The sequence below is a fragment of the Berkeleyomyces rouxiae genome (assembly GCF_048999995.1).
Source record: "Berkeleyomyces rouxiae strain 22BRR77 chromosome Unknown BrBRR77_ptg000001l, whole genome shotgun sequence".
NCBI classification, from domain to species: domain Eukaryota; kingdom Fungi; phylum Ascomycota; class Sordariomycetes; order Microascales; family Ceratocystidaceae; genus Berkeleyomyces; species Berkeleyomyces rouxiae.
The window spans coordinates 1,992,709-2,007,266 of record NW_027396491.1 but is presented as its reverse complement, the minus strand read 5'-3'; the positions used below and the strand labels follow the sequence as shown (position 1 = coordinate 2,007,266).

The following is a 14,558-nucleotide window of genomic DNA, read 5'->3' as shown; positions in this document are numbered from 1 at the left end:
ATATTCAAACAAGGCAGAAAGGACTATGTTCATCCGGTCACAAGTCGTTGTCGTCGTCCGCCAGTCACGTTGCACAAGTACGCCATGCCTCAGTGCAGACACTGTGTGCCGTCGTCGCACAGGCAGAGTTCCCAACGTAAAGATACACGTACAGTGTGTACCACACATGTGCGGCACTGTCCTGTGTATCCCCACGACAAAAGACTTGTTTTTCAAGTGGCATTCCCTCGATTCTGTGTACATATATCTGTACTCGTACTATGCACTCAAACTCAGGCTCCTTTTGTCTCTTATTTCTTTTTTTTGGGGAAGGGGGGGGGCTTCTGTCTAACGGCACCGCGCTCCCCGAAAAGAGATGGTCCTTGCAGGCCTTCGTGCTGACGCGGAAAACTTCGTAGCAGCACAGGGAGAGGATCTATAGAATGACACGCGATACATTAAAATAGCGCAAAATTATGAAAATTGTTTTCCCTCCCATCATGCTTTTTCTGGGCGCGTCTTGTTGGATTTCTTTTTCTCCCCCATCTTCTAGCCTCAAACTTCTACACCGTTTAGTTTTGAGTCGTGCCTGATGCCCAGTGGGTTGACTTACAAGCCCACTTTGATTTGCCTGACTGGTGAAGAATAACCTCATTGAGAATCTCATCTGCGTATATACAGGAACATCCCACCCTCGCAGGCTCTAGTCAGGCGGCGTGAGAAAATCAGCCAGCTTAGGTTGTACCGCGTCAACACTCATCATACACTGGGGCATATGTATCTACTGTATACTATATACTTACACCCACCCAAGCTCAATCTCAAAAGTCAAAGACAGAAACTTGCCCTTCCATCACTGCAGCACGGCAGAGGCCTGCTTCTGGCTACAGTTGATGGTCTTCATAGCCTCACTTCGCTCTACCCAGGACTACCTTCACAAAGGACTTGCAGGATGTCTAGGATAAGGCAAGCCACACGCCCGGACTTTATTGCTTTGTCTCGTGCTGCGTCGCACAAAATTCAGAGGCAGGCCGGGAGAACCATGAATGGCATTGAACCCCACGGACAACGTATGCAAAGACCAGACGATTTCACAAGACTTCGAGATGTATAGACATTGTATCAAGTCATGGGCTAATGTCTGAGTTTCCCTCGTAGGGTTGATTCTATCTCTATACTTCTTGAGGGGTCGTACAAACTTCTTTTACTTGTCACAGCTGACAACGCCACTGACTAGAACTCGTACAGCAGACTACCTATGCTCAAACAGACAAAGTCTGGAGATTATTGACGTGGTCAATGGGCTGAAGACACAACCCAGAAGCACCCACCCCCGTCGTATATCACCCACTCTCTAGTCTTCTTAGTGGCCCTATATTACAGCCCTACTAAGGCTGTCTTGTCCACGCTTGTACGAAGAGAGAGCCCTCCGCCTCAGGAATGGGTTTGCCCACGCCCAAAAGGAAGGATGCTAGACCCTCTTGCAGCTAATAACTGTCATCAGACTCACAGCCCACAACTCTCGTGAGGCATACATGGATTGCCTAATCGTGGCTATACAAGTATACCTAGTCGAGTCTGCCCGGTGAAAACCAAGACAGGCGTTATATAAAGGCCGGCTATACATGCACTATGTAAGGCTTTTTTGATCGGCGCCCTTGACCAGCCACCTTCCAGCAGAAGACTTGCTGGCATCTGGACTTATAGTTCAAGCATTATATAACCTACTTCACAAACCAGCTTAGCCCAAGAAGCCATAGAACGTCGATTTATATGCTTACAAATGGCAAATCTTTTCTCATCTATGGGCTACCGTGAAGTTCCATAATGCGTCTTGTTTTCCAGAATCTGTATAGATCTTCTCCGAACAAACCATGGCTCGTCGGTCGTGTTCTTCTTGCACCGGATAACATGGGAGTAGCTATATGACCGACAGAATCCTACCATTGGTCGGCCTCGTTTATGTGCTTCTAGAAGACGCCTCAAAACAAAGCGTGCATTTCACTCTGTGCATTGCATGCCACATCACATCGGGGCCTATGTACTGCACGCGAGACTCTGGATCTATACATATGTAACTATACTTTCACTTGTGGTGGTGGGTTTCTCTACCCCTTTAATAGAGAGAAAAGGACTCTTGATCATATGGCTGTCTCTGTATCAATCTAGGGGATTCGGTGACGATTGAGCCTCGCCTGGAAATACACGCCCCCTATAATAACCCAGCCCGGCGGTTCTCATTGGCTCCCTAAGGCATATAGCCTACAACATCAGGAGTGTTGCATGCAGCGACAACTCACCTCCATCCGGCCCCAAGCTTCAGGGTAAATGCCTGCTACAGACCTATCTGCATGAATCCTATCTTCTCCCGCGAGGCTTCTATGATTGGCCCTTGGCTGCCAGTCTCTCCTCGATGTCTTCCGACGTGACAGTAGCTGCCTCCTCTACCAGCTTGACGATGGCCCTGTGGGTAAGCACCGCGTCGTGGAGCCCTAGAAACTCTGCTGTGTCCACCAGCCAGCCATTCAGGTCGTGAATCTCGGTTTCCTTCCCCGCCTTAATGTCCTGGAGCATTGAGCTGATGTTATCCCGCACCACTACCCCGCACAGATGGTAGATCATAGCCCGCAACCTGTCGAACGAAAAACGTTCCAACAACGCCGAGTCCGCCGCACCATTGGCACCCAGAATTTCTTGTCCTGCCTCGCTCTGGATTAGCGTCGTGGTGACCCCACTGGCTTCTCGGATCAACTGGTCAACAACACGGCCAACAGGGCCTGTTGGGTCTGTGAAGACTGCGCCGTTCTTGACACGCAGAATGGCCGTCGTGGGGTTAATGACCGAGTTCACTGCGAGCTTCTCCAACTGGTAAACCCATAGATTGTCGCGGGAAAGCTCGTGCGCTTCTAGCTTTGGCGCCGCCCGGAGCAATTCCGTCAAATACTGGCTATGGGAGCCCGTGAATTCGTTCAACCACACTGGGCCAAATGCAACATCAGCCTCGGACGCATGTCTACTCCGGAACGGCCCTAGCGACGTCACGCCGTGCTTCGTCACCATGGCCAGCCAATTGGGGCTCTGGGTAAGGCTTCCAAAGCGAGAGGCCATGTACTCCGCGCCGTGTGGCGGCCACAGGCGACTCATGCCATTCTGGGCAAAGGCCAGCGTGCTCTCAGCTCCCAGATAGCGGCGCACCCTGTCGACCTCCTTGAGCGCAACAGTCGTCTTGGTCGACACAATGACGTTGCTGAGGGTTTTCCCGTGCGCAACCTCCACCGTCGGGCCCTCGCGCGGCTTCTCCTCGGACCACCACTCAACGGCAAAATTGCGGCTGTTGACAACCGTGTTGCCCCTCAGAATTTCAATGCCCGGTCGTCGCACCCATTCTTCCAGCAGCTCTTTCCGGTGCACAACAAGCGTAATGGGCGGCTTGGCAGGCAACTTGGCGAGGCACATGGCGAAGAGACGGCCGAGGTTACCCACGCCAACAATGTACACGCGCTTGTGAGGTTGCGACAGGCTGGAGTGGTCGGACGTGAACCGGTTGCTGAGATGAGGCAGGTTCCGTGCACTCCAGGCGTAGAGCCGGGGCGGAGTGACGTAGGCCTCGGAGAGAGTAAGCCACTTTAGGGCGGGCATTGTTGATGTGGTGAGCGGTTAGCGAGCGATTTTGGTTTTGTGTAACTATGGGCTGTATGTTAGCAGCAAGATAATGCCGTATATACGCAACCAAGGCCCGGATCTGAAATCAAGATACACAACCATCTTGCTGTGGGAGAGCTCAAAAGACGTACTTTTGACATGACAGGTCCAGAGTGGATACGTAAAGCTCCCTACATTTGACAGCTGCGTACATTTTTTTGTGTGGAAAGTGGGACAAAATATATCCCTCTTACATGGTCCGGAGGGTTGATTGATTGATTGATTCATTCTTTATTTACCTGTCTACTCGCGAGGTATTCTCGGCATACGACAGGGACTACGAATAGTACCAAAAAGAGTACATACAGAAACCCCACGCACAAAGTGTAATGACTAAAGTGTGTCCACCCGCCCAGCACAGAGGCTGTCCTTCGCTTGTGTGGCCCCAAACATACCCGGAATCCTGGTCCAGCGCTGTGGCACAACGCAAAAAGCAGACCTCCTCAAAACCATCCCCAAAAGTGGAACTGAAATGAAAGTCTTTATTTAACCTGTCTACTCGCGAGGGATTCTCGGCATACGACAGGGGACTATTTCTAGTACCAGGAAAAATACATAACAGAAGCAAAAACCAAAACCTAAAACCATGCATACAGAAACCCCACAATCCAAAGTATAATGACAGGAGGTCTCCCACCTGCCCAGCGCAGAGGCTGTCCTTCGTCCGCGTGGTCCAAACAAGACCCAGAGTCCTGGCCTCACCGCCGATGTAGTGATAAAAATATTTGTGCAAAATAAGAAAAAAAAAAGGGGGGTTGGCGGCGTATTCACGCCAGAGGGTTGGCAGCGCGGTTGCGCGAAAAAAGATTGGGCCCCAGATGCTAAGCTGCCCCGGGCAGGGTCGGACCAGGCGGTGGAGGGTCGGGCGGAGGGCGAACTGGGGAGTCCCCTTCCTGCGGGTCCGTTCCCGTTACCGCACGGCGGTGTGCTAGAAGCACCGGAGGACTCTTGGCCGCTTTAGATGCCAGCCAGATGGCTCCACTCTTGGTGGCTATGAGCTTCTGGAAGAAGCCCTTAGCCATCCGTTGAGGGTTGCGGGGGCAGGTCCAGATGTGCTCCGGGGTGGTCTCAGCGTCGCAGAGGGGGCAGGTTAGCACTGCGTTCAAGTGATTGAAACGGCGGTGGTAGTCTGCGTAGTCTCCGTGACCAGAAAGTGCTGTCAGGACAGCGCGGGCGAGCTTGCGCTCAGTGTCGTCAAGAAGGTTTTTCCAGGCCTTCTTAGGAGCCTCGAGAGGTCGGCTCAGGTGAGGTCTGTTGGCACAACCTTCATTCGACCACCAGGTGCGAAACTCGGTGGTGACGCGGGCGCGGAAATGGCTGCGGGCCCAGGAAAGGGACATTCCTACGGGCGTGTAGGCCCTCTCGGCGCCTATCTTGGCTTGTCGGTCCGCGAGCTCGTTGCCCCAGACGTCGGAGTGTCCCGGGACCCAAATCACTTCCACAGCGGGGGCACCATCTGGCCACGGTCTAGGACCTGGGTGGTCAGGGCTTTGGCCAATCCAGTCGGCGCAAATCGTTTGGGCCCTCCGGAGAAGCTCTTCGGAGGTTCCGGGCTTCGCGCCCCATGTCGTGAGGCGGTACACCGCGGCGAGGTTGTCGGAGCAGACCCAGACCTTGCGGCACTGTGGTTTCACCCACGAGTCTACTTTTTCCAGGGCTCTGGCAATGGCCATCACCTCGGCGTCATGAACCTCGGCGTGGAAAGGAATCGGGCAGTTGCCCGTGTCCAGGACTGTCTCGTCCCGAATGATCGCCCACCCAGCGCCGACCCGGCCCTCTCCCAGCTTGGATCCGTCTGTGTATATCCAGAGGTCCGAGGGGGAAGAGGAGCGTACCAAGGCTAGGTGCGCCGCAGCTGCAGCCTTCTTGTCACCCTGTAAATGGGGGCGAGATGATGCAGGCGCGCCCGTGAAGGGGGCCGGGTAGTTTGTGGCCAGGCTGTGCGGGAGCAGCATCTTGAGCCTCCCTATTCTACCCCAGTTTGTGGCTGTCGTTCCGAGCGGGTGGTTTGGCTGCGCGAGAGTGGCCCTAAGTCCGGCCGAACCAAGGCGGCTGTCTAGGACAAAACTCATTGGCGGGAAACCGGACGCTAGGTTGTATATAGCGCATGGGGTTGTGCAATATAGCGGGAGTGCCGCACGCAGACCTCGGCGGACTGTGCGATCCAGGAGTGCCACGGCCTGCTTCAGCCCACGGGGTTGGCTAGTTGTCCCGGCTCCGTGGTTCCACCAGACGGCGGCGGCGTAGGCGAGCTTGTTCACCACACAAGAGCGGACTGCCGTGAGGGCGCCTTTCACCGGGGCCCCCTTCCAGCAACCAGACAGAATCTGAATGCCGCGTATGGTGGGTGCCGTCCTCTGGGCGACGTCGCGGATGTGCGGCACGAAGGACAGGTTGCGTGACCAACGCACGCCGAGCCATCGTAGGGTATCCTTGGGGTCTATGGCATCTAGTGAGCCGCTATCGGGGAGTAGAAGACCCGGGTTTTGGCCGTGGCGCTTGCGCGTCACGTGGAGGAGTTCCGACTTGGCAAGGTCGAGCATCATGCCGTTCCTCACACACCAGTTGTTGACAATGTTGAGGGTGTGGGACAGCACCGAGCAGTTGGCTGCCAGAGACGAGCCTGAGCTGACCAGGCAGCCGTCGTCCGCATAGCCGCGGAGGGAGCACGGGAGGGCCATCCTGAAGAGTGGTGCCATGAAGAGCATGAACAAGATGGGAGAAATTGGCGAGCCTTGGGGTAGGCTCCCTCCTGTGGGCTGAAGGAGATCGTCAACGCCATCGAGCACCAACGAGGCCTTGCGGTCCGAGAGGAACGAGGATACCCATCGGCATGTCTCGGCCGGGCAATCCAGATCGACCAGACGTTGTACCATGCGGTGCGGCTGCACTGCATCAAAAGCTCCCTTGACATCGAACGTCAAGACTGAGGATTCCATCTGGCGGTCCATGTAGTACTCTAGAGACTCAACCAGACTCAGACACATGTCTTCGGCGCTACGCCCAGGCACCGCCCCAGCGTAGTTGTCCCCAATGTGTCCCTTCTCTAGGGCCCAGAGCGAGAGTCGGCGGGCAACAATCCTTTCCAAGCACTTGGCCAGAGTTGGCAGCAGCGAGATGAGCCGGTAGGAGCGCGGCGACGACCGGTCCTTCTTGTTTGGCTTGGCGAGGGCAATCACCTTCGCTTGCTTGAAGGGGGAAGGGTGGAGCCCCCAGGAAAAACTGACCTTGAAAAGATAAGTGATCTGCTTCCCCAGAGCGGGCCAGGCTAGCTTCAGGGCGTTGTTGGAGAGGCTGTCTAGACCGGGCGCGGTGTTCTGAGGCTTCCACAAAGCAGCTTTGACCTCGTGCTTCGTGATCGGCTCGGTCCCGACTGGGGCTTGCGACAAGTCTGGAGGGGGCAAGTCACCCGGGCGAGAGGATGGCATATGCACGCTGCGGAGAAGTGCAATCTTCTCTGTGGTGTCCTGCACCGTGGCTTCTGCACCCTCTACCGGCGCTAGCGCTGGCGATGGTCGAGCGGGCGGTTTAGTTCTCCACTTGACAATCTGGAAAATGTCTCGCGCTTGCGTGGCCTTGGCGACCCTGTTGTCGTAGAAGTTTCCCGCAGCTTTCTTGAGGACCATGCCCAGCCGCTTCTTGGCTTCTCTGCGATCCTTTCTCGCCTCCCGTTCCGCAGTCTCTGAGTCGGCGTTGTTGACACGGTGCTTGGCTGACTGCTGTTCTGCGCTTGCCTCCCTGCAATCTTTGTCCCACCAGGGGAAACTTTTGGCCTTGCCGAGCGACCTGGGTGTCGACGCGTCGAGGGCTCCGAGAATGACTTCCTGAAGAGTCCGTGCGAAGTCATCCACGTGTTGAGTTTTTTCCGCCCGGGACAAAGGTCTCCTGCGTATACCTGCGACTAGGGCGTCCATCAAGGGCACCCCCGCTTTGCAGGCTGCAGTGAACTTCTTCCTGTCCATCTTGTCCATGACGAGTCGCCCAGGAGGGGCTGCAGCCGTCGGCTGGTCGGCAAGTGGCAGAGTAATTGTCATTGGGAAATGGTCGCTCCCGCAGGTGTACTCGTCTCTGAGCTCGGCGGTCGCGCCTAGCGCGAACAAAGGCGCCGAGAAGATCGCCAGGTCAATGACGCTGCCTGACTCGTGGGTGGGTTCTCCATCAGCGTTACCGAGCAGCAGTGCCCTCTCTTCCATCCATGACAGCAGGAGCTCTGCATCCAGATCGTCCGAGGCGCTAAGGGGGTTCCAAGCACTGTGGTGTAGGTTGAAATCCCCAGTAATCACCGAGCGTGGTCCCGGCTGCATCCTTGTGAGAAGGTGAAGCGCTTCGCCCGTGCGGGAAGAACCTGCCCCCGCGTTGTAGAGGTTGACGATGGTGTATGAGTGTCCTCCGTGTACCACCTCAACCATGACCATGTCTGGGTGCTCCTCCCTCATGTACGCCTTCTGGAAGCGAAGACCGCGCCTATTTGTCGATACGTATGTGGCAACTCGGGGTTTCGAGCGCCAGTTACCCTCCGGGACAATTGCCTGATAGGAGGGGTGTCTGGGAAACGTTCTGTTCCCCGGATCTGCGCCTGACGGGGCCTCTTGGAGGCAGACCACGTTCACCTGGTCTTCATGCGCCTTCTGTAGCAACGCCTGTGCACAGGTCCAGGACCTCTGTACATTCGCCGAAATTATGTTCAGTACTGTAGAGTTAGGGTTTCCTAACATTTACAGAACTTCCTCGACGTTGTCGTCTACCTGCATTGAGTCCTGTGTTTCAGAGGATTCGCTGGAGGTGGGCAGGGAGGAGGGCTGGCTGGGCGACGAGGAGACGGAGGATGGGGGAGCCTGGGGGCTTGAAGGGCTCTTGTCCTGTGTCGACGGCTGGGGCTGGGTGGTGGTGTTGTCGGCCACGAGTGGCGCTTGGGCGGGCTTAGGGGACGGTACCTTGTCTCCCTGGGCGGCGGCTGCCGGGGTCGAGGACGACGTCACGGTGTCGGCCGGGCATTTGCGGTCAAAGTGGCGGGCCCGGCAGCGTGTGCAGAACGGGAAACGCTCCAGGGTGTTGTCAGGGGAGACCATGTGCAGCTCTCCGAGTGTCGCTACGCGACGGGGAACCGCAGACGGGGCCACAAGGCCTTCGTGGAAGGCGATGTGGGCGCGGAAGGTGGGCACGCCCGCCTTGCCAACGTACTTCGACAGCGTGGCGCTGGCGGAGACGACTCCAAAGGCCTGTTCGATATCCTGACGGACATCGTCTAGGGTGACCCGGTGGAGCATCACGGCGCCAGGGGTCTTGGGGTCCTCGACCGTGATCGAGGTTGGCAGTCCGTGTACGATGTACTTGGACCAAGCGTCCCTCTTGTGGACCTTCTCCGCAGTCAGGTTGGCGCGGATGCGCTCAGCGTGGCTGAGGAATTTGCCGACGTCACGGACGGCTGTCAGGGCAAAGCCCGTCTTGGTGGCGGTGGCGGTGCCTGCGCCCTCGCCGCGGGGGATGCCCGCGTTGGCCTTCGTTACGATGTAAGCCGGCGAGAGCTTCCGGAGGGGGGAATCGGTGGGCACAACCACGAAGAGGCGGTTGTCGGCGGGGGTGGCCTTTTCAGGGACCACGCTGGCTTTGCCCTGTCTGGGCTTGGGGGCTCCGGCCGAGGGAGCCGCGGGCTGGGCAGCCTTGGACGCTTTTTTGCCCTTGCGGGCGACGGTGCTCCAGGATTCCTTATCCAAGGACTCGGTGGGCGCTGCGGGAGCGGCAGCAGGGGGGTCGCGGGCTGATGGTGCCTCTGACGGGGTCGATGGGCGGGCGGGGCGCTCGCGTTGCGGCGCCGGGGAGGGGGTCGTGTCGCGAGGGGCACGGTTGGGGGGAGGCTGGGGCGCGCCTGTCATGGCGTGCTGGAGGGTGTCTAGAAGACCCTGTTGCAGGAAGTCTAGAAGTTTGCGCGTCGACTCGTGCGCGCTGGCCTGCGGGGCCATTGCGGCCAGGCAGTTGTCGGCCATGGCCGAGAAAGTGTTCAGCATCCTATCACGGGTTGCTGCTTCCGCGTCTTTCTGGTTGCGGAGGGCGTCGGCTAGAGCCTTTACGGGGCCGACGGGGAGCGAGATGGGAGCGTAGTGAGCCTCTTGGGGGAGGGGCGCGTCTTCGCTCCTGACGCGTTTTGCGCCTGTCGCGACGCGCGCGACGGAAGAGGGGAGCCCCTGAGGGGCCTGGCCGGCGAGGTTCGGCGAGAACGACGCGGAGGAGGGGACAGTGGTGGGCACGGGGGAGGGGTCGCTGGCGGGCGAGGTGGCCTGCGCATACGTCAATGACGGAGGCGCGGACGCGGGCGCGGCGGGCGCGGGCGCGTGGACGGACGCGATCATCTTAGGGATGACAGGACCTGCCGGGGGCGAAAATAAAGTAAAGTAGTTTGCAATAATGGTAGCTGTTAGCTTGGTCGAAATGTCGAAGGTGCCCTCTGAAAATGGAGGAAAATGTTGGTGCCCAAAAGTGGAACCAAAACCAGTGGTCCGGAGGGTTATTTTGATCAGATTGAGTGTAAAATTCTGGTAAACAGCCGATTTCTTTTTATTTTTTTACTAGCGAGCATGTAGCAGCATGATATCAACAAAAAAGAAAGCAAGAAACAACAAAAAAAGGCTGCTTCCACCGACATGTCCACGAATCACGGGGTCAGCAAATAGATACGTCGACAACGACAGGATTCGAACCTGTGAGGGCGAACCCATATGATTTCTAGTCATACCCTTTAACCTCTCAGGCACGTTGCCTCGACTCAAGTTGTTGAAAGTCGTGATGTTAAAGCTATCTATATACCACCTTGTTTGCTGTGGCGCAAGGTGTGGCGCCATCTACCCATGTATGTGCATATGTGGAGTCAAGCATATGATCACTATTGTGGTTAGGCCAAAACTGCCAACTTTACGCCCCGGTATACCAATATCCAGCGCATTCATGCATGTCTCACACCTGGCCTCCCAACCCTCTCCTCGCCTCCTCTGTGCATATGTATAGCTACAAATACTCCACAGCTTGCCCCTCTCCATCCTCATCGTAGCGCAGTGGTCCATGCTCATCTATATTCTTGTCAGTATCTTGAGCTCGCAGCCATGCCATGCAAAACACGCCCTTGCGCCCAAAACGCCGGCATGCACACCAGTGCAAAGTGGCGGTGATGAGGTGCCGCCTGTCGCCTACTGCCTGATGCCCTCTTCCCTAGTGTGGCATTCACCGCTATCTCGATTCCCTTTCTTTCTTGATTCTGTTGCAGATGCATATGCAAGCTGCGCTACAAGCCCATTGTCCATGGATGTACTTGTACTTGTATGCTTTTATACTTCCAGCTAACTACAACTGGCTAGCTACTACTCAACTACCTATAGGTGAATATCTTTGCCTCGGCCCCCTGGTCTCCCTTTGCGGCTCAGGCAGGCTAGCAAGGACGCCTGTCGTTTTATTCTCGCTCCTCTTCGAGATAGTTTGCCGACTTAAGTTGACAGTGGCGCCACCAAGTGAGAACTAGTCAAGCCTTGGAGAGGTAACATTTCCTGACCTCAAGTCCGGAACAATGTTTTGAGAGCCTGGAACTTTGGAGCTTGGTGTTGCTGCTAAAGATGGCTTGATAGCTTCCCATCATTATCGAGCGCTAAAAAAAAAAAAAAAAGCCAAACATTGACGTTTGCAGAGTTAGCGTGGTGAACTCCCACCCAAGGGCGCTTCAAGCTGAGTAGCGAGTCATGGTCTCAGAAGTACAAATACTTTTTTTTTCCCAATATGCTTGAGACTCCAAGATAAGTGAGAGCCAGCAGAAATCTAGCCCACAACCACTAGTTGACTACTTGATTTCACATCTGCCAAAGTGCCCGCAGTTAACACCAAGACATTTGTTATCACGTTGCACAATGCACACACCTCCAACCAAGGCCTCTCTTCAGAAAATGTGGAGAAGAGAAAACGGAGCTCAAAGGCCCGTTCCAGCTGGAATCTACTAGAGGCTTCCATCTTTAGTCCCCAAGTCTTCCTGCGGGAGCACGATCAACGCTCGCCGCACGGGACAAGTGCGGTCGTTCCACGCCTAGCTGCGCAAGAGCTGTTAGATAGCCACTAACACATAACGAATCCTATTTTTGATGCCTAAATTTCCTAGACTGGTCGGTTACTTGTATTGCCGGCCAACGGTCTTTGCCCAATTTTGCATTCCACGTGATATACCCAGAATGGGGTCTTTAACCCTACCGTAATACTGCTAGCAAGAGCCTTGTTTTGTTTCCACAACGCCTCTCCATAATGGCGAGCTTGAATTGGTTGGTTCGACAATACAAATGAGACCCAGAAAAAAGAGCGAAATTCGACGATTGGGCCCAGCCTTGACATTTCGCCACAATTGGACTGTGCCGCATGGCGACAGTCAAGTCTTCCTTGCTCCTTGAAGAAGATGCGAGAAATAAACACTAAAGGGATGATCGGGACAAACATTGCAAAGTGACGTGTGGTTGCGACCAGCAAATGCCAGACGAAGAGACAAAAACTTTTCGTAGTTGGATGGGACAGCAAGGACAACACCAGGCCGGCTGCGCTGGACGGTTAGACGGGCACATGCTCGTTGACGTCTTCACATAACCAACCAACTAGTTGTAGTACACATTTATGTTGTCTCTGCTCTCTATTACCCCCAACTCTCAGCTGTCCGCGTTTGTAGTCTAAGCACAAAGACACAATACGTGCCTGAAGGACTGTACCAGCGGGTCAAATGCATAATTATACTTGTGCTTATACCAGAATGGGATCCTGGAACGCACAGATCGCAAATTTATCTGATGAAGCGAAAACACACGATCAAATGGCCTCGGTTTTCTTTGCCTTTTTGCACGCTGCACTGAGCTCTTTAGTTGGTGCTGGTCCTTGTTTTACTTTGTATGAGGAACCCTATGAAGAATCAATGCAATGACCAGGCAGGTTTCACCTACTTTGATGGTTGGTGGTGCACTTGGGAATGAAGGTTGATTAGTACTTGGGCAACTAATTGGAGCGGAAGAGCGGCGCCAGCCTATGGACATAGTTTCAAGGCATGGGAGGGAGAGAGTGTGTGGATGTGGATGGCTTCATGAGACAACATACAGCGGCTATAGATGCAGCGGCTGGATGGCATGTCGTTGTTAGTTTCAAGCGTGAAGTGTAGATAAAGCAGCGATCACTAACTCAGCATGTAGTATCTCCCCCAAAAAACAACCCCACCCAACTAACGAGTTAGTTAACTACTGAAAAGGTAAACACCGAAACAAGCTAGCCAACAAGTAACTCGGGCAAAAAAGTACTTTGATACTGGCACAAACATGATAGAGGCAGTTTCCTAGGATGCAGCAGGCCCACTCACAGCGCGACAACCCCTTGCGTTTGCATATGTGGTAGGGAGAAAGGGGATGGAAGGCAGGAAGAAGGGCTTGGAGGACATCTTGCCACTTTCATATTCGCACTTGCTGTTGTTGACTTGCGATGCATATGTGTATGTGCTTGCCTCCTTTTGGGGCATGTGCATGTGCTTGCACCTAGAAATACACGATAACCAGTTGGCGTACTCTATCTGGATCTAAGGAGATGTGGTTCTGGCAGAACTTGTGTACTGTACTGTGTACTTAACCAGTTATAGTAACTCCTTGTACATGTACATGTAGGTACATGTACTCAGGCATGTGTATATGTACGCATGTACATACTTGTGCTCGGAAAGAGAGTGGAGGTTGGTTTGAGGTTGTTACAGGAGAGAGCTCTCCGTTTGCACAACTAGAAAAGTGCGGGTTGGATTCATGAGACGACGGTAGTTGCTTGCCGCAATTACAGACTTAGAGAGGAAGAGAGAGAGACAGGTGGGGAGACATCGGAAAACGACCGAGACCCATCAGCCAACCAATACATATGCATGTATTTTTTTGCTGATGGTTGCCACTTTGCCCTCATCTGCACACGCAGTTCTCAATTGCAAATGGCAAGAAAAAAAACCATGCACGTTGTTTTCTGGTCGGTGGCTTCTCTGCTCTTGCACCTTGCCTCTACCAAGCAACTGCCCGTACCGTACGTACCACTTGGAAGGTCAGACCAACCCAAAACAGACAGCAAGAAGCAGAGCTCTTTCTTCCTTTGCGGTGCTGCCCCTTGTAGGAATATAGAGACGTACTAGCTAATTCCCTGTCATAATTGTGTGCAAGTACAGGGTTTCCGGAGACCCGCTGGCGAACAGGGGGTTGCTTGTTTATGGGGTCGGTATACTGTTCGGGCACGGTCATGCGTACTGTTGGCGGTACAGGCACAGTGCCTACGTGTCCAATATCAGCCGCCGTTACGCGTAGTCTGCCGTGGATTCTCACCAGGGAACAGTGCTGGCAAAAGCATGCGCACGGTACGTTAACCTGTCCGCGAAAAGGCAGCCCAGGCGTCTCTTCTTTCTGTCGCCCTCTGTCAGCCCCTTCCTTCTCCAGCTTCCCTGGGTCGCTTTTTTCCGTATTACTCGACTCCCCTTCATTCTTTGGTCACCTCTGGATATTCTCTCTCCTGCCATCAAACCTCATTCCCCCCTCCGCTCTTCAGTCTTTTTCTTCCGTTTGTCATTCATCCTCCCAGCAACACCCAAACTCCGCCCTTTCACCTACACAACACCAACTCCACCGCCGCCACGAGAAGCTGATTTTTTTGCCCAGCTTCACGTTCTCGCTACCTTTACGAGCTTTGTTTCCTTCTCTTTTTTCCGTCTTCAATCGCGTTTTTTGTCGAGGCTTTCAGTAGCTCTTGATTCTCCAGCGCTCATTAGTGCCCGCCCTGTTTCGCCCATAATCCCCCCCTTCCCTTTCCCGTTCTCTCTTCTTCCACCCACCAGGCCAAACATCATCTCGTGTTGTGTT

General features: G+C 54.6%; 3 protein-coding genes across 3 annotated transcripts; all 3 read right to left on the bottom strand.

The window, feature by feature from the left end:
* Positions 1 to 2,358: 2,358 nt before the first annotated feature.
* Positions 2,359 to 3,618, bottom strand: BROUX77_000587 (uncharacterized protein; the record flags this gene model as incomplete). The annotated part of the gene is made up of 1 exon (XM_073750786.1): positions 2,359 to 3,618. The coding sequence occupies one exon, from the start codon at positions 3,616 to 3,618 to the stop codon at positions 2,359 to 2,361; it is 1,260 nt and encodes a 419-aa protein (XP_073608824.1).
* An 884-nt stretch (positions 3,619 to 4,502) lies between these two features.
* Positions 4,503 to 7,985, bottom strand: BROUX77_000586 (uncharacterized protein; the record flags this gene model as incomplete). The annotated part of the gene is made up of 1 exon (XM_073750775.1): positions 4,503 to 7,985. The coding sequence occupies one exon, from the start codon at positions 7,983 to 7,985 to the stop codon at positions 4,503 to 4,505; it is 3,483 nt and encodes a 1,160-aa protein (XP_073608823.1).
* Positions 7,986 to 8,396: 411 nt separating this feature from the next.
* Positions 8,397 to 10,028, bottom strand: BROUX77_000585 (uncharacterized protein; the record flags this gene model as incomplete). The annotated part of the gene is made up of 1 exon (XM_073750764.1): positions 8,397 to 10,028. The coding sequence occupies one exon, from the start codon at positions 10,026 to 10,028 to the stop codon at positions 8,397 to 8,399; it is 1,632 nt and encodes a 543-aa protein (XP_073608822.1).
* Positions 10,029 to 14,558: the final 4,530 nt, after the last annotated feature.